Raw genomic sequence first — 27,405 nt, forward strand, 5'->3', positions numbered from 1 at the left:
GGAGACTCTGAGAAGAGGTACAAGGAGCCCCCATGCTCCAGAGAGCCTGTATCTCCTCGGGCTGTGATAAGACAGACTCTCATACCAAAGAAGGTCTGGATGTCAGGAGTTCTGTGCCCTGGGGAACGGGAGAGACAGGAGCCAGCTTTAATCCCCGGGAGGAGTTATCTGCAGTGCATGAGATCAGGAGGAGGGTGAACATGGACTGTGCTCCTTGCTTGGAGCCTCACACCATATATACACTCCACCATCTTCAACATCACCGAGGCCAAAGGCCTTCAGGGGAGGAGACATTTCACTGCCATGTTACTCACACCCTCCTATCTGGCAAAATGACTTGGATCAACCTGATTAGGAAGCCAGGTATCCATCCCAGGGTTTGTCTCAGGTGAAGGATTGAAGAAAGCTTTGCCTGCTCACACCCTGAAAGCAAACACCTGCAGATTTGCTGCCAATAACAAATTTGTAACTACACTTTTCAGAAATGCAGAGGAAGTGGGGAAGGAGGCAGGCTGAGCTCTCCCACTCCATACAGAGCTTCGATTCTCACCTAAAGATATTGCCCCTGCTCACGTGTGCTCGGCAGCACGTCAGGATCTGACCTTCGGGCCTGAGTGCAAGCGCAAAGCCCTGAACAGAGCAGGATGGAGCACAGAGTCTGTGTGTAGGTGTGTGTGCATCGCGGTGCTCCTACCGCTGATTCAGCAAGCCCACAGAGGGATTTGGAGAAGGAAGGCTTCTGCTAGCTGCAGGTGTCTATTGATAGGTCAGTATTTTTAATAAATTGAGGTTTACTTGTGCATCTTTATTCCATTATTTTGTAAAAAAAGCAAAATATGTGCCAGATATCACACTTTCAACCACATCCAAGCTTTAATTGGCCTGCCTTGTATTTATACCCCCATCTGCCAGTTTTAATCCTGGATATGAGGACATTGCCAGGAGTTTCTTCACAGAATGGGTTGTTAAACATTGACAGGGGCTGCCCAGGGAGCTGATGGAGACCCTGTCCCTGGAGGTGTCCAAGAACAACCGGACGTGGCACTCAGTGCTCTGTCTATTGACAAGGCAGCGATCAGTCACAGGTTGATGACTCGATGATCTGGGAGGTCTTTTTCAACCCACACGATCCTGGGATTTTGTGATATGGTGGCTGAACCTATCTGGAGAGCACCATCAGCATGGACCCCTCAGTGACGGGGACAGGACCTGGGCCGTGCTGACCCCGATATTGGGAACGGGGACACGGGAACCACCAGCCAAACGCAGCGCAGGCGGCCGGGCTGGCTCAGGATGCGCTGGTGATGACAGGAGGGAGTCCTTGGAACAGCACCCCGAAAAACGCGGTGGTTCCCGACAGAGCTGGGGATCCTCAGAGTCCGTTCTGTGGCACAAAGTACAAGTTCTACATTCCACGGGTAGAACTTCCAGAGCAAAGGCTCTCTGAGGGACCAGCCACAGGCCCTGACGGAGGTTCACCAGCCGCCTCACGTTCGTCCATCTCCGTCTCTGCTCGGACATCTCCGTCCTAGCTCGTACGGCTCCGTTCCATCTCGGCCATCTCCGTTCCTGCTCGGCCACCTCCGCCCCAGTTCGGCCACCTCCGGCGCCGAGTAGTTTCCTCCCGGCTGCCGAGCGCGGCTTTCCCAGCTGTTTTCCGTCGACGCTCGGCTCTTTCCGCCTGATCCTTCGGCTATTTCCGGCGGACGGTTCGGCTATTTCCGCCGCCGGTTCGGGCGGATTCGGCGCCCGCCGGCCTCGCTCGCTCCGGTAACGGTCGGTGCGGGTTCAAATGAGCCGCGGCCGGGCCGGGCCCCGCCGTGACTCGCTCTGAGCCGGGCCGGGACCGGGGCCACCCCGCTCGGGCTCGGCGACCAGGAGGCGGAGGCCGGGGAAAGCAGGATGACGGTGCTGCAGGAACCCGTCCAGGTACCGACCCCCGGGCGGCTCAGGCCCCAAAGCCCGGCCCGGCCCGGGTTAGGCCGCCCCGCCCGCTCCGGGGCCGGGGCTCCGGGGCGCTCCCGGCCGCCCCTCAGCCGGTGGGCCCGCAGGACCTTCAGCTCCTCCGCCCTCCCTCCCGCCGGAGCCCGCCGGGCTTCCCCTTCCAGCCTGCCGTCCTCATCCCCGGGCCGGCCGCGCTCGCCCCTCTGCTCCCCGGGCCCCTGAGGGAGGTGTCGGTCTCCCCGGAGCTCCTCAACCGATTCGGCTCCCAGGAAAGGTCCCCCCGCGGATCCCCCGGGAGACCTGTTGATACTTCGCTCACCTTTCTGCGTTTGTTGCCGTGTCGTGTTTAAATGCTCGCAGCGTGCTCGGATCCTTCCGTGTGGTGCGAGTGAAGGACGTTCCTTCTTCCCAAGGAGTTGATTCTTTCGGATTGATGGGAGACCTAGGAGAGAAAATAATGTAATTTTCGTTTTTCTCTCCTGTTTCAGTCTCACTGCAGTTGCTCTGATGGGTTTCCTGTTCTTGTGCTCAGCCTTCCCATCCAAAAGTCGTGATTCACGGAATTAAGAGCTGCTTTTTCTTCTGCAGTTCCTGTATGCCCATTCTTTAACTACTCATCATCTTCATCAATCAGTCGTCTTACTCATGTTCCTATTCTTTTTTTAAAATGTATTTCTATCATTTTAACAGGATGTTTTGGCTTTTTTTCTAGTTACAGTGAGAGGTTCCTGGCAGAAGTGTCTTGTTAGAGCACGATTGTGTTCTGTAATGAACATTGTGAGAATTCTTGCTTTTGACTCTTTTCTTTCTAATGAAAAGGTGGAAGGGGAAGAACGGCTCCTGTGGAAAGCCATGCTGCTGACTTGACCCTGTCTGTGGAAGATGGTGGCTGTGAGGGCATTCTTGTAGACCAGGGTTTGTGTCCTTGATGTCACCACTCTCTTCATTGCCTCTGAGAACAAGGGTCAGCGCAGTGCTGGAAATGCTTTTGGCCACTTGGTCCATCTCCTGCAGAGGCCATCCTGCATTGGTGTTAGCTTTGGAGCTGGGCTGGTTGTTTTGCACCACTTGGGTATTCTAGGAAAACATGGGATTACAATAGAAAAGGAAGCAAGAATGCTTGCTGCAGTGTGAATGAGTGAAGCTGACAGGAAACAATACCAAATGTTTCCTGTGCTGTGCTAACTAGACTGACCAAGTGGAAATATCTGCTCTTCTGAGAGCTCCCTGAGAGAAATGTGTAGAGTTTTAGCAAGGTGAAGATCTCTCTAAAGCTGTTCTCCGTTCTTAACCTCTTCCAAGCTTGGATGTTTTGATGGGACTTTGCTATGTTGAATATATCTATTTAAATTGACTATATCTATTTAGATTCTGCTTTTAAATGACAGATCATTCCTTTAGCAGTAGTTCTGCTGCTTTCAGTTTTACTGCTGTTCTTGCTTACCGGAGTGCTAGTAAGTTTAGGACTTCTTTGTGACTGGGTAAAGTCCATTGCATTTTTGAATTCCCAGTTTAGCTGAAGTCTACATACTTATCTCTGTTTTTATAATTTTCTTAAATTAAATTATTGGGAAAGGCGACAGTACTCATTTTTGTCATTGCAGAAATTTTTCCTGTTTGTCTGTTCTCTCCCAATCTTTCAGATACCTACAGGGCTCAGCATTCCAGGACAAAAACTGCCATCCTTACATTCTCACAGCTCAATGTTACTTATTTGTCACAGTGTGACAGATAAATAACAGAATTTGTGTTTGTATGTAGTCTCATATGTCTTGTGCTTTAAATGAAATTCACGTCCCAGAAGGCATCCTGGCCACTGGTTAGGTTTTTGCTAACTTTTAAAATTCTTTTAAGTTGAACAAAGTGCCAGAGTTTACAGCCCTGTGCTATACTTCCTGATACGGTCAATTTAAAACCCTTCAGCTCCAACATAAAACTCCGAGTCCCATGTGCTGAGAAACAGGCTGGATGCCTTCCAAATACTTCTGAAAAACATCTTGGAAAGAAAATGAGCACTTTGCTTGGAATTCAGCTGTTCAAGGTGATCATCTGCTGTGACTCACTGGAATGGTGCTTGATCTTGGCTGCAAACTGCAGGACCAACGTGTGCTTGTTCAGCGGGCAGAGTTTGTGTAACTGGGGAATGCAGCACAGCCCATCCCAGAGCTCTCCTCCTCCCTGCCCACCCTGAAGACTGAAATCATGGCAGAATCTGCTTAGCATGGCAATATAGGCTAAACAGCTTGGAAAATAATTTCCAAGGCTGTATAACTGTCAGAAGAGAACATCTCTTAAGAGCTGTTTGGCTTAGATATGAAGTGACACTTGGACAAGGCACAGGATTTTCTGGGTAGAAGATGGACCTGTCTCAACCTTGATTTTATTTTTCTGCTCTCCTCTCTGAAGATGCCTTGCTGCAGGGCTCTGTATGGTAGTTTTGGAATTCCCTGTTCATTTTGCATTTCAAATTAATTATTTTTCAAAAGGGTGATTAGGACCTGGAGGTTCATTGTCTCTACAAGCACACTTGAATAAAATGTGGAAACACTTCCAACATTTCTCCTTCCTGTGATGCAGCCCTGAGAACAGGGCTGAGAAGACTCTTCTGGTGTGGTTTAGCAGTTGTGTGCCACTAGTGCTGTGCACGTGCATTGTGCTTCTTCTAGAGCAAACTAAACTACTGTGCTATATTGAGATTAATGTTCCTGTCCTAAACGGTGGGCAAGAAATCCTCTTTCGTCAGGCACAGTCATGGTTTAGACATCTGTTCTCGTGGAAAACTGTTGCTGCATAGTTATGGCTGATTCCCTGCTACCTTTTTTTCCTTTTCCTGCTTTTAGGAGAGTGTGTGTGAGGATCCAGATGCCAGCATGGGTCATTTCAGGGCAGGAGGCACGTTTTGGGCTGCAATCTGATAATTGCTACAGAACAGAGATTCTACTAGCCCGTTTCTTGCTTTCACTGGGACTCTGCTCCACAAAGATAGTTATTTGAGCCAGTGTGTAGTGTAACTCTTACAAAGTGGCTGTGACACAGCCCCAAATCCCTCGTGTCTCGTCTTAGCCTTTGGCAGGATTGTTCCTGGCAACTTGCTCTTGTTTGAGCAGTCAGGTGATCCTGATTTTCCCACTCCCACCCCCACACCTTTGTTTTGCAAGCTGGCTGAGTTACAGCCCTGCAAAGCCAGGCTTTTTAACCTGCCACAGCTTGGCTGGATTCATCTAAATGTCACTTGTGACTTGGTGAAGGAAGAGCTGCTTTTGGGAGCAAGAGAAATGGGAGACCTTGGGTTGCTCTGGCTTCAGGATGCCTTAAAAGATTGTAACCCTGACCTTCTATCTCCCTGTTTGTCCTGCTCTGTCTGTGGGGTGTGGAGCCACCTTCAGCCTGGGAACCTTTCAAGGCAGCAGGGAGTAATCATTTCAGGAGGCTCTGAGGCTCAGTTATCTGAAATAAGAAATACAACCAGAGAGAAACAATAGTGTGTTTGTATTGCAATGATCAAATGAAGAGAATTCACTTTTAAATACATCCAAATACTTTTACACAAGCTTAAAAGCACCTGTTGACTTCTTAAGTGTGTTCTTGGGATCTACTGATAGGAGAAAACAGGCTCTCTGTAGAGGTTTGTGTATAATATTCCCTGTAGTACTTGGGAGCTCTGGTGTGTTCTGTTCATGACGGCTGTGTGGGCTTCCCGTGAAGAGAACTTGCACAGTTTTCACACCCTGTGTTTGTCAAGTTTGTGTTGGAAGAAGTAGCATATGGTACATGTAACTCGGTGATGTTAGGATTTTTTATTTTTTTTAGATCAAACTGGTGCTTGCCTTTCCCACTGGGAATAGTTCTTCAGGGCAGTATTGCTTTCCTGTGGAAGTTTTCTTTTAGTTTTGGTGTGTCTCATGGGTTTTAGATGCAAATTCTATTTTGTTTTAGTTGCTGATGAGTATTAGAGAAATTCTAGATCACAGTGCCTTGAACTCCTAAATTCAGCTCTCATTTGGGATCAGTAACAGCAAAACTACTGCAAAATGGCTCTTTGCTGCTGATGAAAAAGGGCTTTGGAACTGAAACAAAGACCCTAGATGGGAAGGAACTGCTGTCCTGATCCCAGCCCTGCCCACCTTGGAGCACAAAGTCTGATGAGCATGCACAGCACCCTTGGAGTAGGTGGGGAGGAAAGGCTGAACAGGTCTTAAATGATTTTTCAAATCCCAGCCTTCTTTTACAGATAACAGACAATTTTTAATGTGATCTGAAGAAAGTTGGCCGAGCAGTTTGTGTGAAACCCTCTTATCCCAGCCCTGGACAGCTCTTGTTTGTTAGCTACTGGTGACAGCAGTGCAAGTAAATGACACCTGCTTTGGTGGTGTGCAGCTTGTACCCCTGTGTGCATGTTTATTCCTCTGGAGTTGTGCCATCCTTCCAGTCTGCACAAATACTGGTTGTCACAAACCCAAACTTGGTGTTCATGAAAAAGTAAACGGAACCCAGGGGCAGGATTTGGCCAAGTGTGTGTGAGCAGGATCAGAAGTAGGTTGTGTTCATCTGAGGCTATAGAATACAAGTTGTCCATTTCATTTGCATTGCATTTGTTCTTGGGTGCTGTTTCACAGCTGGTGGCAGCCAAGAGGTGGCTGAAGGCCCCACAAAAAGCTGCACAAAAAGCAGTGGGTCCTGTTCACCTTGGCCCTTAAGGGAACGCTGATGCCTCTTCAGGGAAGATCCTTTATACTAAGATGTTTAATCAGCACCAGTCTCATCTTGAACACTGACAAGTTTCTGGGCCTGTTGGGTTTTGCTTTGGCATCTTGGGGAGATGCTTTACTGGGGTTCTCTGACCAGTTGGGGTTGGATTGTGGTTTTACCTTTACTGAAGGTGTTGTTGTTTGGTGGTAGTTTGCAGTAATTCCTGCTGAGTTGTGCACCAGGCTAAACCTCAGTAATTTCTGAGGGGTTTGGATGGATGTGTCTGGTAACGAGTGAGAAACACTCTAAGGTTGATTCATGACTTCAGTGCACAGTTTGGTGGGGTTTTTTTAAGCCTCCTTACTAATAGCTGAAACAAATACAACTTGGCTGGCATGTTCATCCTCCCCTTTCTTTTTAGGGCTCTATAAAACCAAGCTGAACTTTGCCTTTTGACAGTAAGAACTAATGGCCTTTTTGAATTTTGAAAGCATCCCCAGTAAATGAAGATGGTTTTCTTGCCTTGCAGGCTGCTATCTGGCAAGCACTGAACCACTACGCGTACCGCGATGCCGTGTTCCTCGCAGAAAGGTTATATGCAGAAGGTGTGTACTTTGGAATTATAAAGCTGATGCTTTTTTTCAATTTTAATTTGGGATATTTGAGCCTCTGCTCCTGCTTTGTTTTCCTGCTGTTCTGATAATGTTTAGCTTTCTGCTTGGGGAAAGCAGAGGAATGCCTTGCAATTAGGTTGGAAAATCAAATCATGTAACAGCAGCAGTGTTATTTTATGGTAAAATCTCCTCAAAATTAAACTCAGATTTGTGTGTTTAAATGCTGTGTTTACAGTGATCTGTTTTATGGTAACAAATAGGAGAATGTTGGGGTTTTTTAGTAACCTCAAGCATTGCATGTCTTCCAAGGGCACTTGAGGATAGATGCAGCACACAAATTCTGCAAATTGGCTTGACATTGAAAGCTGTCTTTGCTAATAATGCTGCTCAGATATGTTGATTGGCTCAAAGAGAGTCTTGTGATGGTGAGAGAAAAGCACTGTGAAATTGAGACAGTGAGAATCAGAGCATATGGAAGAGGTATCTCCTGCTGAATCCCTGCTAATTGTTACTTCATTGTAAAGCTGTCAGGGCTGGGGTATCTTGGATAGTGAGCAGGCAGCAGTAACACAAATCTGTACTTCCTCTGGGTCCTTTAAACACTTTGTCAGTGTGTTCTAGCACCTTTTATTTCTTTAACCTTCTCTCCATGACCTCAGAGAAGCTTTTTGTTCTTCTTTCTCCTTGTTACTTGTGGTCAGCTTTCCTTCTCTATTTTGAAAGGTATTGTTCTCTAATCACTAACACAAAAAAAACCTCAATCCTTATGCTAAAATACAAGCATCATACCACTTCTCATGCTAAACAACCTGAGCTTATAGTTTGAATTAAACTGTATAAGCTATTTCATACTCTGTTTTGTAATGAAGTATTTTGCCTGCCATGCCTGCAATGCAGTTCTTAGCAATGGAAGCACAAACCTAAGTTTTGAGAAATAAAGGCTTCTTTTTCCTTGTGTCAGGGTTACAAATGGAATCTGAGGTGTTTGATCTGGTGCTGAAATGAGCAATGTTGTGTAGAATGTTATGGAACCTGGTAATCCAGGTGTTCATGAAGAAAATAGTATTTGAGGGATGACAGAGCTCCCCTGAACACAACACACTGTGAGGTGCAGGGAAATGGTAGATTGAAGGTAATTGCCAAGGATTTAGGAACAAAGAGAATCCACTTTTTGCAGCAGCCAGGAGAAAAAGACCTGACTTGATAGAGGCACATCTTTACAGAATGATTCTCTGCAAGAGTACTTCAAACAGCCTTTTTCAGTGGCCAGCAGTGCTGAGAGAAAGCAGCATGAATACTGACATTTGGTGCAAGCAATTAACTGCTAACAAAACATCTGGCTCCTGGTTAAAATAAGTGGTTACTCTGCAGAGTGGAAGCTGCAGAACTTGAATGCAATGGCTCCATGTTGGCAGGAGTGATTTCACCCAGAGAAGAACTTCTTTTAAGTCTACCTGCAGTTCCTGTCCTTGATGGGACATCTGTGGCTTGGTCATTTCTCAGAGCTCTCAAAGTCTGCTAAAGTACTGGATAAAAATTGATTTAACTTGAATTTTCAAAAGGTCTTCTGGTGTTTTTAGGATAAGGCTAATAAAATGTCCTCTGTTTGGGTCTTCTGTTTCCATTGTCACTGTCCAGGTGATGACAAAAACTTAAAATAGTCCGTTTTCAGTGAAGCAGAGGATTTGGGCAGATTCCCAAAGAGGTTTTTATATAGTGCTCATATTGATTTTTCTAAAGATTTCCCTATGGGTGGGTGAACAAACATCAAAATTGTTTGTTTAATGCTGAATTCCATTTGCAGGATAATGTCTTCTGAAAAGTTAAAAGGTAATGTGGGTTATTAATTGCAGTTTGAAGTTGCTCATGTTCATACACAGCTTTTGATTTAAAATATCATTGTGTGAGGGTGATATGAGTGTAACATTTGGAGAAGTACAGAGAGTGAGTTAAGTCACCAGGGATGTACAAAATCTGTGAGTTTACAGAAAGGATTAAAGTTACTTCAGGGGTTAATTCTGTCCTTCATGGTGTAATCACAAGTGGGTCTGACCTCAGTCTCAAGCCTGGATGCCAAGCCAAGGTCTCTGAGTAGAACCTCAGCGTGGTAGGTAATTCATTGCAGTATCAGGAAGCCAACATCAAATGTGGAAGCCAACACTGTGCCAGTGTTTATGCACTCCTTAAAGGAGAGCAGAGTGTTGGTGGCAGGTGTGGTGACACTGAGCTAAGTCAGTCTTGGTGTGGTTGTTAAAGTAGCTCTGGCCTGGCTGCTTTGCTCGGCTTGCTGCTGTTTAAGTACAAACTGGCTCATCACTCACTCAGGTTGGTAGCCAGAAGGATCAAAGTTCCTTTACACTTGTAGATGTTAAGAGTTGAGCTGACTAGCCAAGGGAATGGTATTGGAACTCTGGTAATCACCAACAGATGAAGAAGACTTCATTCAGGAATTAATTTCTAGTACCATACCCATTTTTTTTCCACCTTGTCCATAGTTGGCTTTTACTCCCTGCCCCAAAATTCTTTGTACTAAAATGATTAACATCTAACTGATGATTTGGTTTTCCAGTACACTCAGAAGAAGCACTGTTTTTACTGGCAACGTGTTACTACCGCTCAGGAAAGGCCTACAAAGCTTACAGGCTCCTAAAGGGACACAGCTGTACCACCCCACAGTGTAAATACCTGCTTGCAAAATGTTGTGTGGACCTCAGCAAGTGAGTAAATCCTTCGTGTTCTGTCCAGGGTTACAAATGGATTTATTTTTTTGCTTGGATTTATCCTTGGGACATGTCATCTTGTATAAACTAGAAATTCATTGCTCTCTCAGCACAAAAGATTATAAGTTCAATTTCTTTTGTTTTCAGATATGATCTAATGAGCATTAACCCATGTTGCAAAAACCTCTAAAAGCTGTTGAGTAACTTAGACAGGAATTGCCAAGCTGTGTAGAGAGAATGTGAGCTCATTTATACAGCTCTGCTTGTTATTTTCTTGTGGGGATGGTCTGTGCTGACAGAAGCATACACCTACAAGTAAAATTTCAAGTGGTGTCAAGAAAAGGTGGTTTGTTTGTTCAGAGCAGGTGTTTGGACTCTGATGCCTGGAAAATGCCTCCCACCCCAGCAGTTGTATAAAGTAATTTTGAAGCCTGACAGCCAGTGGCTCATTCTGTGTGAGCAGTGCTGCTCCTGCAGGTGGAGAAGCTGCAAACTGAGCCTTTGTTCTCCTTTTGAGCCCTTCTGGCAAGGAGGAAAGGCTCCAAAATCTCTGCCATATCCTGATACTGGCTGTTAACTCAGCCTTACAGATTGTATTTCTTTGGGAAACAAAGCCAAATTAAGCACTGCTTTAGCTTAGGTGAAGCACCTTCAAAGATCAAGTATCTTGAAGATTATCTTGTCCTTTATCCTAGGATTGATCACTTTTGGAAAAGTCATGCCACTTTGTGCCTCTGGGTTTGTTCTGTTTCTCTTCCCTCCCAGTAGAGCTGTTTGACTGCAGAGTCCTGAACCTCCCTGTGGTAGAGGAATCCATTGGTTACTTAACCTTCATTTGCAGGAACTGGTTTTTGGTTTAAAACCTGTCAACACTGACAGTGGATTTCTGTTTTTGTTTGCAGCAGGGTGAAAACACTGGACTTCCAGTACTGTGAGCCTTGTAACCCCTTTAAACCTCTTGTTTTTTAAAAAGGCTTGCAGAAGGAGAGCAGATCTTGTCTGGTGGAGTGTTGAATAAACAGAAAAGCCATGATGACATTGTTATGGAGTTTGGTGACTCTGCATGCTTTACACTCTCCTTACTGGGACATGTCTACTGGTAAGGTTGCTTTTTCATTTTGTCCACTAAAGTTGGAAGGTTTTTACTTGACCAAGCCCAGGTTTAGCCAAACATATCCTTGGTCATTACAGGAGACACTTCTCTCTGGATTACACCATTATTCAGGCACATAGTTGTGGAATCAGTCTGATTTGGAAATGCAAGAATGATTTAGTTTTCACCCAAAGATTGAAAACACAAATTCCTCTTTCCCAGGTGGATAAGAATGCGATCCAAGATTCTGAATTTTTTATATACTTTTGGATTTGCTCTGTATTCTTCCCTGAGAAAAACTCTAAGCTTGTCTCTCAGTGTTACCATTTAGATTTTTACTATCTGTGTTGTATGTGTGTAGCTCTAACCTTCAAATCAATGTTCTGAGGGTGCCAGGCAGAATAACTTGACAATTTAAGTGCTTTGATTTTGCCAAGATGCAAGAAAGGTTTCAATAAATGTGAATGATTGATTGATTGAATGGGGGTAGTTGGGCTCTTGGATTCTTCTCTATCTCTTCTCAATTATTTTCAAAATTATTTCTTTGTAACCAAATACTTAAGTGTTCAGTTTAGCCCTAATTTATTTGCAAAAATACTATCCATTGATACTTAAGATGGCTGGAAGGCTGGAAATCGGGTTACTGTTGGCAAAAAGGAAGCAAGCTGTTGCAAAGATCTGCATCTTCCTAGAAATGAAAATTCTCAAGCTATTGTAGTGCTTATGTAACTTTTTTTGACAACTGTGTCTAAATATGTCAAGTAACTTCAAAAGAACGAAGTATTTCTCAGGCTTGAAAAATGAGGAATGTTTCTATGCCTCTCAACGTGTTTTTGTTTTTCAACTCCTCTTCTGGAAAAGTCTCTTGAACAAAAGTGCTGTTCTGAAGTTTCCCTGTGAACTGTTTCTTTTTGCAGCAAGACAGACCGGCTTGCCAAAGGATCAGAATGTTACCAAAAGAGCCTTAGTTTAAATCCTTTCCTCTGGTCCCCTTTTGAATCACTATGTGAAATAGGTGAGTCTGCACAACTATTTTACTCATGTAATTCATTGGAGAGATTTTTGTGAGCAACAATTAATTTAAAATACTTTGTGATTGTTTAAAATTTGTCTTATTTTCTTCTGTCCTTATTATTTATGTATTTTTAGATCTAACAATCCAAATGTGCTTTCCAGCCTACATTTAGCAGACACTTCAAAACTGTTTCTGAGAATAGCTTGAACAAGCAATAAATGAAAGTTATTAAGAATATTGATTGTCCAGGGTTTTGTAGGTGAAGAATGGAAGAACACTTCTGTTTTAGTCCCAAGGGCTCAGAGTGACCTGGTCCAGTCAAGGGTGTCCCTGCTTATTGCAGAGGGCTGGAATGAGATGTTTGTTAAGGTCTCTTCCAACACAAGCCAAATGTTCTGTGATTCTAGGAAATGTTTTAAAACACTTCCCAAATCCTCTGTCCCTTGTTCTTGATTCAGACTGAATATTCAGTGTCTAGACTCAGCAATAACTATTTCATCTCCTTCCACTGTTACAGGTGAAAAGCCAGACCCTGACCAAACATTTAAATTAACATCCTTACAGAACTTCAGCAGCTGTCTGCCCAACACTTGCACAACGTTGGTGTCTAATCATAACATATCCCACAGACAGCCTGAGAGTGTCCTCATGGAGACACCCCAGGACACAATTGTGAGTTTTGCTCGAATCATTGTAAAATCATTTGCTAAAATTGGTTCTTTTTTCCAGCTTAACTGAAAAGCCTTAATTAAACTATACCCTAAGTACCTAAGAGCTGCCTTTTATTCTTCAGGAGTTGAACAGAATCAACCTAGAATCCTCCAATTCAAAGTATTCCTCCTTGAATTCGGATTCTTCCATGTCTTACATTGACTCGGCCGTGATTTCCTCGGATTCTGTCCCTCTGGGGTCAGGAACTGCCATATTGTCCAAACAGGCTCAAAATAAACCAAAAACTGGACGGAGTTTGCTGGGGGGACCTGCATCTTTGAGCCCCCTAACTCCAAGGTAAGTCCTTGGGATGGCCAGGCTGTGCCCAGGGCTGAGCTGCTGCGGGGGTTTGGGGCAGGAGGGCTGGTGTGCTGCACACTGACACACGTGCTGGTGGAGTTTGTGAACAGTGCTCTACAGGGAAACCCAGACAACTTCAGCAGCTGCTCTTGCTCCTACTGTTGATCTCTTCTGGTTTTTAAACAAACAGTTGGTTATTTGGAGAGGAATTGTTGATTGACAATATTGCTTATTGTCATGTTCTCACTTGAAAAAAATCTCTGAAGGAATATGCAACTGCTCTGGAATAAATTTCACTATGAAAGGCTGCTGTAAAGAGCTTTTCTTGAAGTACAACTCCTGATGATCCTGTGGGTCCCTTCCAGCTCAGGATATTCCATGACCTGGCTCTCTGTTTTAACCCCTGCATCAGACCAGCTCTCCAGGCCTCACATTCAGGCACTGACCCTTCCTCTCTGGTTTGTTCTCAGCTTTGGAATTCTGCCACTAGAAACCCCGAGCCCTGGAGATGGATCCTATTTACAGAACTACACCAACTCCTCCTCTGTAATTGATGTGCCATCCACTGGAGCACCTTCAAAGAAGGTACCTTGTGTTCTGGAGCTCAGCTGCTCTTCTGAGAGCCTGACATTGCAGTGCACTTTAAAGAAGAATCCATAATACAGAGAAAAAAACATGTGAGCTAAGTTTTCCCCCCCAGATGCCCAGGCTGTAGTTCCTGGACTAACCTAGGGAAGATCTCTGTGCTCTGTCCACCTCCCATCACAGAGAGTTGTGCAGGCACTGAAGCTTCCAAACAACAGCAGATTCAAACATTTCAGTTTGCAGGGTAGAGTGTGAAGACTTCTTGTTTTATTTATTTAATGTATTTTCTGAAGCCCTGAGAGAGCTGAAGCTACTGATCCCTCGCAAGTAGTTTTTGAATTGTAGTTTACAGAGCAGAGTAATAAAAATCCTGCTGCTGGTTTGTGAAGGACTGAGAGAATGGTGCTGTTTCACTCAGCAAAGGCTTGGGTAGGGGAAACTAAAAATTGTCCGTTTTCCTCAGGAAGAAACTGCTGTAGTTACCATAGTGATAAATGAGAGGTGGAATGTTGGTGACAGTTGAAGAACTATTTGTTCCTTTCTAAAAACAAAAACCTGAGGATTTTTCCCTGTATTTTTAGTAAATCTACAAGTTGCATGAGGGATGTTGGTGTTTTGTAGGGGGCAGTATTTTGAAGTAGTGTTGGATCCCTCAAAAAGTAGAACTTGAGCTGCTGTGTTTGCTCTGGACAAGTCTTGATGCTCCCCTTGCAAATTCTGAAAGGGAAATGTGGGAACTGTACTAAAGAGGTCAGTTAGGAATGTGCTTTGCTTGGCTGATCCAATTCCCATCCTGTACTTGCTCAGGACTGTTTGAAAACAATGGCTTGTGGTGGACTCTGCACATATAGGAAGGTAAATTTCCATGAATCTGAAAATGGAAATGAAGTTAGTAAGGTGCAGCTCTTCTGAGAGCTGAAAAGCTTTGGGGAATCAAGTGGGATTTGCTGCTGTTTTGTTGCTTTGCTGAGTGTGACACAACAGCACTGAGGTGTAAATTTCACTACTCCACACTCAGGTCCTGCCTGAGTGAGCTGTGCCACTACCAAAACACAAATATTTAATACATTTTAATAAACAAATTCTGGATCATGCTTTGTCCAGTGCAAATAGTGACTGTGCCAGTTCCACTTTGCTCTTCCAGTTCTGTGTCAGACAAGGTTTGGTGGAGCTGTGGCTGAACAGAGGCAGTTTCCTAGGAAACACTTACATAAGTGAATGGAGCACTAGGAGGAATCCAAAGGCTTCCTGTCTGAGTGGGCAAGTTTCCTTGCTGGCCACCTGAACCATCCTCTGGTGACAGAATCTGGGAAAGGAGGGGAAGGACAGAGCTTTAGAGGTTGGATAGTGCACAAAATGGCATTGCTTGTGCTGGTGTTGGTCCACTTGTCCCTTTCCAGTGTCTCTTCCAAACTGCCATCACTGAATTGAACGTTGGTGTCCCTGGAGTGGGCAGGAAGATAATTTTTTGAAGCTTTTTTAAAAAAATAGGAAGAGGAGGATCGGTTCTGAAAACAGGCTGCAGTGCTGTGCAGTTTGTGAATGGTTTCTGAAAGGGATTGTAATAGGATAATTTAAAAATCTTTTTCTTTCTCTCTCTCTGTATATTATACGTATATTTACAACTTTCTGCAGGAAAAAGCCTTTAAATACAATGTCTTTTAATTCCCTTTTGTTCTTGCACAAGCACTTTAACATATATCTCTTCTTGCCACTAGATGGAGATTCCATATCTTCAGATAATGTGCATAAGCTTTGTAGACTTGGTGTTATTAACAGGAAGGAGGAGAAACACTTCTGATGGTTTCCCCTTGGCATGGGGGAACCTTCGCCTTTATTAAAACAATTCTGTTTCTCCTTGTGCAGTGTTTGGTGGGTGGAGTGGGCTGGGTTTGGTGCAGCAGAGATGGAAACTCCTGAGTGACTTAATAACAAACCTGTAGAAACTCTGTGTTGTGCAGACTGTCAGCAGGATCAGCCAGGCTGGAACAAAATCTGTCTTCTCCCAGAGTGGGAATAGCCGGGAAGTCACTCCAGTTCTTGTTGCACAAACACAGAGCTCTGGTCCACAGACAAGGTAAAACAAATTATACTTCTGGAGCATTTTTGTTTAAAACAAAACTAAAAGTGGAGCAAAGAAGCTTGCTTTCCAGTGTGTAATTTTTAAATTTCTCTTTTCAGTACAACACCTCAGGTATTGAGCCCAACCATTGCTGCTCCACCCAACGCGCTGCCTCGACGAAGCTCTCGCTTATTCACCAGTGATAGTTCTACAACCAAGGTACAAACCTCCCAGTGCTGCAGAGCCCTGCCCTCACCCATGCCACTGTGCCAATTGCTGCTTTCCACATATTCACTCTCAAGTTTAGATTTCTGAATTTAAAATACTCTTTTTATATGTAACTCTCACTTTTCTTATTCACAGGAAAATAGCAAAAAATTAAAAATGAAGTTTCCACCTAAGATTCCAAACAGAAAAACAAAAAGTAAAACAAATAAGGGAGGAATAACTCAACCAAACTTAAATGACAGTTTGGAAATTACCAAACTGGACTCTTCCATCATTTCAGAAGGGAAAATTTCCGCTGTTGCACCACAAATCCAAGCTTTCACGCTACAGAAGGCAGCAGCAGGTCTGTTTGAGCACTGTTGGACTGTAATAGAGTAAAATCTGATCTATCTGGGTTTTAATGTTGCTTCAGTATTTCCTTCTTTCCCATTTCATTTAGCCTGCAGCTCTCACCTTTGTATAATAGATAAAAACTGATTTAATTCAGCATCTTCTTGTTAACTTAGAAACATGTGAAGAAATATTGAGAGTGGTAATTATCAGCAGAGACATCTTGCAAGCTCTGGTTCTTATTAATGATTAAAGTGTTTTCAAAGTATTGATATATCAAGTATTATAAATTATACAATGTATTAATTATGATAATAGAACATGTAATGTTATTATAAGTGTTATGTTGTTATAAAGTATAACTTGAAAATTTTAAAGTATGTAATTTATGACAGTATTATTTTCCTTGGAGACTGATTCAAAGGAGTTACTCATAACCCAGTCATCTCCCCTCAAACAGGAGCTTTATGTAGTCTGTTCTCCCTTGATATTTCCCATTTGTTTAAAAACAAGTATTTATTCAGACAAAATGCTGAATTCCCCTCTTTTGGCTCAGTAATGTTTCCAGGCAGCAAGAGGATGTATCCATGGCTACCAGGCTTGTGGAAACGGCTCAGACCTAGAGAAATGTTTGAAGAGCTGCTGGAAATGCAGAACTCCACTTGTCCTGAGCCCCAGAGTTTAAGGACTCATTATTTTTTGGCTTCCCTTACAGAGGCCAATATTCAGAATATCATGTTCATGTTAATTAAGTGTATAATGTTAAGAGTGTATAAACTTTGTTTGGAAACTCCTGAAAGGTTTCCATAGGTGAGTTCAGGAGCAGTGCACCTGAAGGGAGAGCTTTTGGGATTAGCACTTCCAAGTAAATAAATCTCAGCTGTTTTTTTTCTCTTTTGTTCCCCACTTTTATTTATTGTGTTTTTCTCCTAGAAGGTTTGATGAGCCTTCTCCGGGACATGGGGAAAGGTTATTTAGCCTTGTGCTCGTACAACTGCAAAGAAGCCATCAATATTTTGAGCCATTTGCCATCCCACCACTACAACACAGGCTGGGTGCTGTGCCAAATTGGGAGAGCTTATTTTGAGCTGGCAGAATACATGCAGGTAGGACCTGGGGCCAGGCCTTCCTCTTTCTTCTCTCTTTGCTTTGGCAGTTTTACACAAAACCTGCAGAACTCTTGAAAAATCTATGGGAAGTTTGCAGTTGGGGTAAATGGGTAACTATAAAAGTTACACCTGGAATGGATTTAGATCTTGAATCTGGTTCATTAGAGCTTTTTAACTGAGCTTTTCTCAAATTTTTTTCTTCATGTTATTTCCTCTTGTATCTGACTGTTGGGGTCTCCTCCTTGTGTGTCCTGTCTCTGCCTCCTGCTGTGCTGATGGAATTGTTTGCACTGCATGGTTTTAGAGTAGATCACTCAATAGTTTGAGCTCTAAACCAAAGAACTTCTCTCCATTGGAGTTAATTCTGGTCACATCAGTGACCCAGTTTCCCTTCCAGCCTCACAAATGAAGCGTTGGCACAGCTGAGGTCCTGCCAAACTGCTCCAGAATCAGAAGTGAGCAGTTAAGGGTAATCCCACAGTTCACCTCTCCTTGGCACTGTTGTCCTGACAGCTGATGTGCCTGTTTGCTAAGTTTTTAAAATACTCCTTGGCAGAATGTGTGCAGGAGACAAAGGGGTTTTGAGCTGTGCACAAGATTGTTTTGAGATGGAACATGCTGGGTGCTTTCACAGATTATTTGGAAAGGTGAGGGTACAGATTTTAATCACAGAATTCCAGGATGGTTTGGGTTGAAAGAGACCTTAAAGCTCTCCCAGTCCCACCCCTTCCATGGCAGGGACAGCTCCCACTGTCCCAGGAGCTCCAGCCCCAATGTCCAGCCTGGCCTTGGGCACTGCCAGGGATCCAGGGACAGCCCCAGCTGCTCTGGGCACCTGTGCCAGGCACTGCCCACCCTGCCAGGGAACAATCCCTGCCCAGTCTCCCATCCTGCCCAGTCTCCCATCCTGCCCAGTCTCCCATCCTGCCCAGTCTCCCATCCTGCCCAGTCTCCCATCCTGCCCAGTCGCCCATCCTGCCCAGTCGCCCATCCTGCCCAGTCGCCCATCCAGCCCTGCCCTCTGGCAGTGTAAAACCATTGCCCCTAATCCTGGCACTCTTTGTTGGGATGGTTCACAATCACAACTGGCCTATGAAAGTCTGTTGCACTCTTTCTGATTTTGTGGAGGATGTTTTTGCCTTGCTCAAGCATGGATAGAAGCAGGAATGCAGCTGAGTCAGCAGGAGGGAGAGCTGGCTGCATTCCTGCTGGCATGAGTATCCTGGGATACAGTCACTTCCTTCCCTTGAAAGGAAAGTTCCAGGACTTGCAGCTCTGTGTAGAACACTTAAAAAGCAAAGAGGATGCTCAGGCTGGACATGAAGCCTTGGACCTTGGCCTCTGTGCTCTGCCTTAGTGGGTGGAATTTTATTTTAAGTTTCATTTCTGTTCTCAGGCTGAGAGAATATTTTCAGAAGTGAGGAGGATTGAAAACTACAGAGTAGAAGGCATGGAAATCTATTCAACCACACTCTGGCATCTGCAGAAAGATGTTGCCCTTTCAGTTCTTTCTAAGGATTTGACAGACATGGATAAAAACTCACCAGAGGTATAAAATGCTGTGGGCTTGAATGAGAAGAGGGGAGCTGTACATGGTAAAATCAATGATTCAGAACAGAGCTTTGAGCTCTAATCCAGTGTACTCTCCAGTGGGAATACACCTGAACATGGCAAAACTGGAGAGGGAGGTGGCAGGGTTGTCTGTTGAACTGCTGATGACTGAAATAGCTCCTTAAACTTTGAATATCAACTTAATGTGGAATGAGTTGAAACCTTTTATCTGTTAATGGTTATTTAAATTTGCCTTGGCACGATTCAGCCAGGAAGATCATAGGTTAGTCAGTCACTTCTGCTGCTGCCAGTGTGCAGGGATAAGGAATATCTTTTTCCTGGACCTTTTAATTGCTGTAGTTAATTCACTGGCACTTAAAATATTTGTTCTAGAATTTATTTGCAGACATGATGTTGCACATTTTGGTACCAAAGTCCAGTAATCTGCAGGGTGTGTGGTAATGTAGTCACGATGTGCCAAAACCCAGAAATCTTTCAATGAATGCCACAGTAAAAATAAAATATGTTAATTGATAAATGTGCTCTTAAGAATTGAGAAAACTATAGAGGATATTGGAAATCTTTTTGGTGGAGGAGGAAATCCAATTCATATTGTCCTGTTTGTCTAAGAGTGAAAAACTCAAACCCAGTGAAGCAGTTGGTGTTTGTAGTAAGATTAGTCAGGATAAAGGGAAATGCAGATTCTAATCCAAGGAGTGGAAAATAGTTATGTGCTTTGACAGTGATGCTAAAAATCTGGGGAAGTGAGGAACCCTGGGCTGTGGTATTTACAGTCGTGGTGGGTGCTGAGCAGCAGGGAAAGAGGAGGTTGTTGCTAAAATTCTTCCTCTATAGATTTCCAGATTTGTCAGTTAGAGGGAGCTGAAGAAATAAAGTACCATCCCCACCTTTGTCATTCTTAAATATCAAAGATGTTTTATTTCTGGCCTTTTCAACAGCTTCAAAAGCTTTAGTCATAAGTCATGAGAGGATCTAATTGGTGCAGACTTGTTGGGTGTGCATGGATTCTCCATTTTTATATTTCAGCTTGCTTATTTGTTTATTTATTTTGGAAGGTGTATTTAGCCCTGCTTCCCTCACAGGAATGAGCCCCAACTAACTGTTGATTCATTCCTGTTTTTACTTTTTAATCTAGGAGTAAATTATTTATAGTTATCTAAAGCAATACAGATAAATGTGTTCAGATCAAGCTTAGTCAAACTCAGAGTTGTAAACAGGGGTTCTGCTCCTGCCCTGTGGTTGTTGCAGGCCTGGTGTGCTGCAGGAAACTGCTTCAGCTTGCAAAGGGAGCACGACATTGCCATCAAGTTCTTCCAGAGGGCCATCCAGGTGGATCCAAACTATGCCTATGCCTACACCCTGCTGGGCCACGAGTTTGTGTTGACAGAAGAACTGGACAAAGCTTTGGCCTGTTTTAGAAACGCCATCAGAGTCAATTCCCGGCACTACAATGCCTGGTAAGTTTGGCTCTGTCCCCTGCTGCTCCATGTGGTGCAAAATTCCTTCTGCAGGAGCATCTCCTGGATGCTGCCACTGCTACAATTTCATGTTTGTCATGAAATCATGACACAGTCACAGTTTGGGTTGGCAGGGACCCTACAGCCCATCCAGCCCCAGCCCCTGCCATGGGCAGGGACACATTCCTCCACCCCAGCTTGCTCCAAGCCCTGTCCAGCTGGCCAGGGATGCTTGCAGGGATGGGACAGCCACCATCTACCTACCCCTCTTCCATCCTAGAAGAGAGCAAAGCCATTCCTGCAGAAGATGGGGTGGCTACTTTCACAAGGAAGGCAAAAAAATTGAATATTTTTTTATTTTCATGGATTGTTTAGGCTGTATTAACCCAGCTTTTTGTTCTGCTGGGCAGCATTCTTTGTGCATTATGTTTCCTTAGTTGCAGCTGCAGAGATGAGATTTCAGCTTCTTCATACCTTAGAACACACTTGGTTTCTTAAGCTTTTTAATATATAAAGCAGTAGAAGTTAGATCTGTGAGTGAGTCACTTAGTGTTAATAACTTTTGTGTGCTTTTTATTTAGCAGTTACTTAGCCAGTCTTCCTGAGTATCACACATCAGTCCTTCAGCTACCCAATGGATAAAGAAAAGAACTTTTAGACAGATTCTTCCCCCAAGAAATCCCTTCCCACCCTAGATGGGGTTGGCAAAGCTTCAAACCATTCCTTCCATGTCATGCTCACTGACAGAAACTAATTTGGTTAAAATCCAGTGCTACTTAGCAGAACTGTTTCTCTGCTGCAGGTACGGGTTGGGAATGATTTATTACAAACAGGAGAAATTCAGTCTGGCAGAAATGCATTTCCAGAAAGCCCTTGATATCAACCCTCAGAGCTCAGTCCTGCTGTGTCACATTGGAGTAGTAAGTACATGCACTTCACTTGGGTGGGGAGAAGGGGCTGGTGTGGAGAGGAGGTGAGGAGGATTCCTCTGCCTGGAGGAAGCTTCTTCAGACTTGGTCTAGAATTGGCAAATCCTTTTCTAAAGGAGCAGATGTAAGTAAACACAGTCTAAAGGGTTTGTCCTTGCCCAGCAGATGAGCTTTTATTTTTCCCCTTTTGGAATTGTTCTCTCTTTGTCTGCCAGGTCCAACATGCACTGAAAAAATCTGAGAAGGCTTTGGACACTTTGAACAAAGCAATCAACATTGACCCCAAGAACCCACTATGCAAATTCCATAGAGCCTCGGTGTTATTTGCAAATGAGAAGTACAAGGTCAGTCTTGGTGTTGTGGCAGCCTTGACATTCCTGTAGCTGGGAGTGGGGATGCCTCGGGAGCTGAATGTTTTCAGGTCACCCTGGAAGCACCAGGGCTTGCAGCAAGAGCCTGGGACACGGGCAGCATTTCCTTTGGCAAGTGCCACCCTCACCAGGGTGGTGTGTTAAATGTTTTGATTGTAATAAAATCTGGGGCCAAAAGGTGTTGCTTTTAAAATTATTATTTTAGTCTGACCCACTATCATGAGTTTATATTAAATTACTAAAAAAAACTCAGCCAAGTGCCCCATATCCAAATATGAGAGCCAGCTGTTTCCAAGGTTGTATTGTGGAGTGAAAAGTCAGAAGTGAAGCAGTTCTGGGCTGATCCCCTTCTGATCTGACCCCTGTTTAGAATAAGAGAAGATCTTCCCACAGTGTTTATCCAGAGACTTTTCCTCTGGCTGTTCTGAAATTTGCCTCAGAAATGTGTGTGCACACTGAGAGGGAAAATTTTACTTAAAAGTTTTCTTTATTTCAAACTGCAGACTAAATATTTTTCAGTTGAACTTCTTAATGATGCCAGGTGACTGTCACTGCAGAGTAAACAGCTCCAGCATCGAGAACTAGTTCAAAAGTAAAGTAGAAGTTTCACTAAAAGTGTTTGGTTTCAAATGCCTAATATAAGCACTCTTTCCAACCTTTCAGTCGGCTTTACAAGAACTTGAAGAACTGAAACAGATTGTTCCCAAAGAGTCTCTTGTTTACTTTTTAATAGGAAAGGTAGGTAAAACTTCACTGTGATCATAAGTTCTGTGGCTTCCTTGGCTGCTTAATGAGAAAATTTGATGCCTGTCACCAAGACGCTTCCACTTGGAGCAGTATTCTAAAAATTCCCAAAGCTTTAAATAAGGCTTAGTGCTCACAGCTGTATTATGTGCCAGCTTTTAAATGGAAAGGACAGTTAAAGAGCTGGGGATGATGGCCCATCCCTCAGCAGGGCTGGTTATTTGCACATAGAACTATTAAAATACTGAATCGCATTCTCAAGCATTGTGTCAGAAATACTGAATAAACAGCTACATTCCAACCTTTCTTGTATGAAATGCCAGAGAAGTGATCTGATGACAGAAATCCTTCCCACCACCTCCTCTGCTGATAAGCTTTAAATAACTTCTGCAACTTTCTGCTGGGGGTGTCTGGTCACTTGGAGAACTTCCCCCCACCACAGTGCAGGAGAGCTCTCTGTCAGCAAGGTTTCTTTATTTTGTTTAAACTGGAGAGAGAGAAAAGGATTTGTGCTGAAATGTGTTATTTGTCCAGGAGTAGCTGGACCTCTGAACTGACATGAGTGGCCAGGTCTTGAGAAATTGAAGTATTTTCACTGTTCAGATGCTCAACACAGATCAGTAATTTCCTCATCTGCTCTTAAGGATAAAGAACCTCTTAGCTGCTGGTTTAATTTTTTATTTTTAAATAGGAACATTTGCAATTTCTACAAAAATTGATTTCCCTTGGGGCTCACATAATAAATTTTTTTTATCCCCCCTCTGTTGCTTTCCCTAAACCATCACTGAACGGTGGCTTGGAACATTTCCTCGCCCAAACCTTCAGGTAGCAGCTTCATGTAAATCCAGCCTTCTCTGCTTTTTTAGGTTTATAAAAAGCTGGGTCAGACACATCTGGCCCTAATGAATTTCTCCTGGGCAATGGACCTGGATCCCAAAGGAGCCAACAACCAGATCAAGGAGGCCATTGACAAGCGTTACCTGCCCGATGACGAGGAGCCCATCACGCGCGAGGAGCAGATCAGTGAATGTTACCCCTACGAGTCAGGTCTGTGCTCGGGGCAGCCCAGCCCCTGCTGCCACTCAGGTGTGGAGGAAGAACTCTGGAGGCTCTTCACTCAGACATCAGTCATTTTCCCTACAGAAAGCATGGCATAAAGGGTTGTGAAATTCCTGTAGATTCCTTTAGTAGGACAGAGATGGTGATAACTCTAAATTTATGCAAATCATGGGTGGCTTTAAGAGTGTCCCAGGAGAGCAAGACATTCCCAGGGCTGCAAGTATTCCATCATAAATCATAATTTCAGAGCAAATGAATGGCAGCTGAAGTTGTCTGTAGATGCTTTCTCAGAAGTTAAACTGGATGTTGGATTAAAGTACTTGGTGTGCTGAACATAAAAGGTGGCTTTTGATGGAGGTCATGGAAACAGTTTGATTTGGATCAAGAGAAAATAAAACACTATGGGGAGTAAAGTACAGAAAGGAACAGCCCTGGTTTTTCTTCTCTCAGCTTTTGATTATGATCTTAAATTCCATAAAACATGCATAGTCATAAATATTGACCCATCTGCAGGCTGAAATGGAGATAGAAACTAAATGCTAATAAGCAATTTAATTCTCTTCCTGCAAAGAAGGAAATACAGCAGGATTTGGATTCTTATTAGACAAATGCTGTGTCCTGCAATTCCAGATTCTCAACTGAAAAATAGGGAAATGGTGACAACTGTATATCTCTTTAGTTTTTATTAGTCCTGTGTGCTTTTTAATATGGGAACTGTAGTCTGCACTGCACTTCTGGAGGTACCTAGAGTTTTTCTCTCCCTGCTGTTGTAAGTGGGGTAATTTCAAGCCCTGGCTCCCTCGGCTGAGCCTGTTCTGTCCAGGAGATGGAGACAGAGGCTGGAACTGCTGAGCAACACTTGAGCAGTACAGAAAAAACCCCAAAGACCAACCAAAGAAGAAAAAAAAATATGAAAAAAGAAAAATAAACCAACAGCTTAATCTGTCCAATAAGCATAAACAAAATAAGTGTTGGGCTGTGTCAGGGTTCAGGTTCCCTGGCTGTGCAGAGAAAGTGTGGAAGAGTTCCACAGCCTCAGCTGAATTCACCTTTCAGGGTACATGGGAAAAATTGAAGTAATTTAAGGTAACCTGGTGGGGGGAATGGAATGATTTTTCTAATGCTTTGGCTGCCCTGTGTTTGATGGGCTGGGCAGTGGGGGAAGCTTTGCAGTGGGACAGCCCCGTGAGCCCAGGCTCTGTTTTCCCTCCACAGTGGGCACAGACGAGTCCCAGGAGAGCAGCATGACGGATGCGGATGACACGCAGCTCCACGCCGTGGAAAGTGATGAATTTTAACCTCCAAGAGCCAGTGTCTGAGCTTGAGTGTGTGTGACTGGTACTGTCGTGTTCTCCCCTTCCTTGGCATCCTGGCTTCTACATCTCTGAGCCAGCACTGTCGTTGTTCTCCACTGACACCACGAGTGCACCTCAGACCTGAACTTAGCAGAGTTCATGGCAGTTCCAGCTGCTGCTGAGTCTGACTAGCTGGCTCTTACACACTTACAGCAGTGACTGAGGAGAAAATGCTGGTTTTGGACTCCCCCTTGCTGGAAAAATATATCATGGAAGACAGACTTGTGGTTTGCTGTATGGAAGCCAGTAGATGTGGGGATAGTACTAATGAGGTGTCTTGTTCTTTCTCCAGAAATGTGTCTTAGTTTGGGTCTTTCTTGGTAAGCAGAGTGCTGAACCTCATTTCCAAGTTCTCCAAGGACAGTGTTGACAAACAGGCTGTTCAAGACTTTTGCATATTGTAGTGTAACTTAAATGCCAGGGAGTGTCAATGACCTTAAAGCTGCAGTGTCTCCAGTGAGCAACCAGGACTGGGCGTGTGTCAGGCCACGTGAAACACCCCTGTCCCTGCCCAGAGTGCAACTGCAGGAGAATTGCATTGCAGGATCAGAGCTTTCATCAAATGCTTTCATGTTCTAACCATGAGTTAATTTATTCACCCGGTTTTGGAAAGGTCAGTGTTTACTTTGTATTTCTGTCAGCACCACCTTGCTTCATTTTTCATGCACCCCTTGACTTGTTCTTCCCCTTTGAAGAATAAAAATTAATAAAGGGAAAAATCAAGAGAGAAATGTAGATACAAGTGTAATGTGAAACATCAAACCCTTAATCCTGTGAAAGTGGGAAGACTGGAAGCCTTAATACAATCAGAACCTTGGTCAAATGCATCAAATAATTGTCTCAGATCAGTATCTCCAGTCTGGTATCACTTTGAAAACCATTTTGTAAAGTGTGGTCCAAGCAGGATGCAAAAATGTGCAATTATCTGTCTTTTTTCCTTATTTTTTTAAGCTGTTCTTTCAGTTTCCCATTCTAGGAACACTCTCCTTTCCTCCAGGGTCTGTTTCTGAGAGGAGAAAGCTGTGCCACGTTAGTGAGTCCACACTGCTCTCTGTAGCATTCTGCAGCAGCAATTGGTGCCCTTTGTGCAGTGATGATAAAGAAAGTGTATGATACAAGCAGTTTTAAAGAGCAATTTATGCCTAATAAATTGGGAATGATACAAATTTCATAGCAATGTATTTGTTGTGATCAGTCTTAATTGTTATTTTTGTTGTTTTTTTTTTTTAAATCCATTGGTTTTTAGGTGTCTCTTAGTTTCCTTTACACTTCAATTTCTTTTGAATTCTGTCTTGTCTACTTGGCACCTCTTCTGTCCCAGCTTCTCTCTGGTCAAGAGCTACATGGACACCTTTATCTTTTAAAAATCATCCCCAAGTTCTGAGCAAAACCAGAATTCTGTGGTTCGCTGGGGTTTTTTGAAGTAGGAGGATGGGCAGTGAAAAATAGGTTTCAATTCCCCTCATAGGGTGAAAAAACCCTCCAAAATCTGCAGAATCCAAAGAGGTTAAATGGGTTTTGTGGCTCTGCCCTGCATTTTGATCAGCTGGGTCTGGAAGGCTGATGGTGGCAGGTGTGGGCTGGATGGAGGGTCTCACACAGATTGCTGGGATTCTGATTCCCGTTCCTGGGGAGGACACAGGGCTCAGGGTTCCCTGGGACTGCTCTGCACCCAGGGCAGAGCTCCCAGGCCCTTCTCCTGAGGTTCCTGGGTCTCCCTCTCTGCTTTTCCAGCTCCAACACGTCCCTCGTGTGGAGGAGTCTGGGCAGCACCTGTGGAATGCCACTAATTACCGTGTTAATTGGGTTCTTTTTGGTTCCCAGCATGGTTTACAAACAAAACGCAGGAGGAAGCAGGTGCTACCTTTCTGTAACAAATGTTCATGTGGGGACCAGAGATCCAAGAATCACGGGGGCTTTTTTCCTTTGTTCCCTGAAAAACCACAGTAAAACTTTCAACCCCTTGGAAAAAGCTCTTAATTTAGCTGGGATGTTCAAATGATGTTTGTGCTATTTGGAAGATTTAATACCTAAAAGCATTCCTGGCTTTATATGTTCATCCTACCTTAAAGGTATTTTCTTTTTTCCTCAAGAATCCAGGGTCACCTTTAGCCCGTGCTGCTATTTTATGTTCTGAGGAAAAACACAAAAGTAGTATTGAAGGACTAAAATTTGGCTCTTTGAGGAGGGACAGAGAGGAGGAGGCTGAGCATGGAGGCACTGGCAGGCAGGTGAGCAAGTGTTCACTGAAGAGAATTAGAGAACTGTCATTTCCTTACAACAAAACTGTGGAAGAATGAAAAGTGTGGGTGTGGTGTTACTATTTGCATTGAAACAATGTAATTTGTCTCTTTTATTCTTGATTTTTCTTTTTTTTTTTTTGGCTTTTCTTGATTTTTTTTTTTATTATTATTTCAGAAATTGTACAGTCCTAGGGGGAAAAAAAGTCTTTTCTGTTAATATATTTGCAATTCATGAAAGGATGTGGAAAAATCCAAATAAATTACTTTTAAAAGCA

At 43.7% G+C, this 27,405-nt stretch overlaps 1 protein-coding gene across 6 annotated transcripts; it reads left to right on the top strand.

Annotated features, from left to right (window-relative positions):
- Positions 1–1,697: 1,697 nt before the first annotated feature.
- Positions 1,698–27,405, top strand: CDC27 (cell division cycle 27). 6 transcript variants are annotated; one of them, XM_015651373.2, is made up of 19 exons: positions 1,698–1,929; positions 7,163–7,238; positions 9,817–9,964; positions 10,941–11,066; positions 11,978–12,075; positions 12,593–12,747; positions 12,869–13,083; positions 13,557–13,671; positions 15,615–15,748; positions 15,853–15,952; positions 16,097–16,304; positions 17,225–17,397; positions 18,797–18,949; positions 20,221–20,429; positions 21,232–21,349; positions 21,574–21,702; positions 22,393–22,467; positions 23,340–23,520; positions 24,748–25,343. In XM_015651373.2, exons 1-19 carry the CDS (start codon positions 1,903–1,905, stop codon positions 24,828–24,830), a joined length of 2,523 nt encoding a protein of 840 aa, XP_015506859.1. In that variant the 5' UTR covers positions 1,698–1,902; the 3' UTR covers positions 24,831–25,343. The 6 variants fall into 6 exon arrangements, with proteins under 6 accessions (XP_015506859.1, XP_015506860.1, XP_015506861.1 ...); XM_015651374.3 differs by having other exon boundaries at positions 1,903–1,929; positions 17,228–17,397; XM_015651375.3 differs by having other exon boundaries at positions 1,903–1,929; positions 15,633–15,748.

Source organism: Parus major, chromosome 27, assembly GCF_001522545.3.
Source record: "Parus major isolate Abel chromosome 27, Parus_major1.1, whole genome shotgun sequence".
In the NCBI taxonomy this organism is placed as follows: domain Eukaryota; kingdom Metazoa; phylum Chordata; class Aves; order Passeriformes; family Paridae; genus Parus; species Parus major.

Bases quoted from the DNA above. Each gene is read 5' to 3' on its own strand.
- CDC27 (XM_033520029.1), top strand. From the start codon at position 3,953: ATGAGCACTTTGCTTGGAATTCAGCTGTTCAAG. The intron at 15,749-15,852 runs GTAAAACAAATT...TTCTCTTTTCAG, and splicing joins AGCTCTGGTCCACAGACAAG to TACAACACCTCAGGTATTGA. The intron at 21,350-21,573 runs GTAAGTACATGC...TTTGTCTGCCAG, and splicing joins TGCTGTGTCACATTGGAGTA to GTCCAACATGCACTGAAAAA.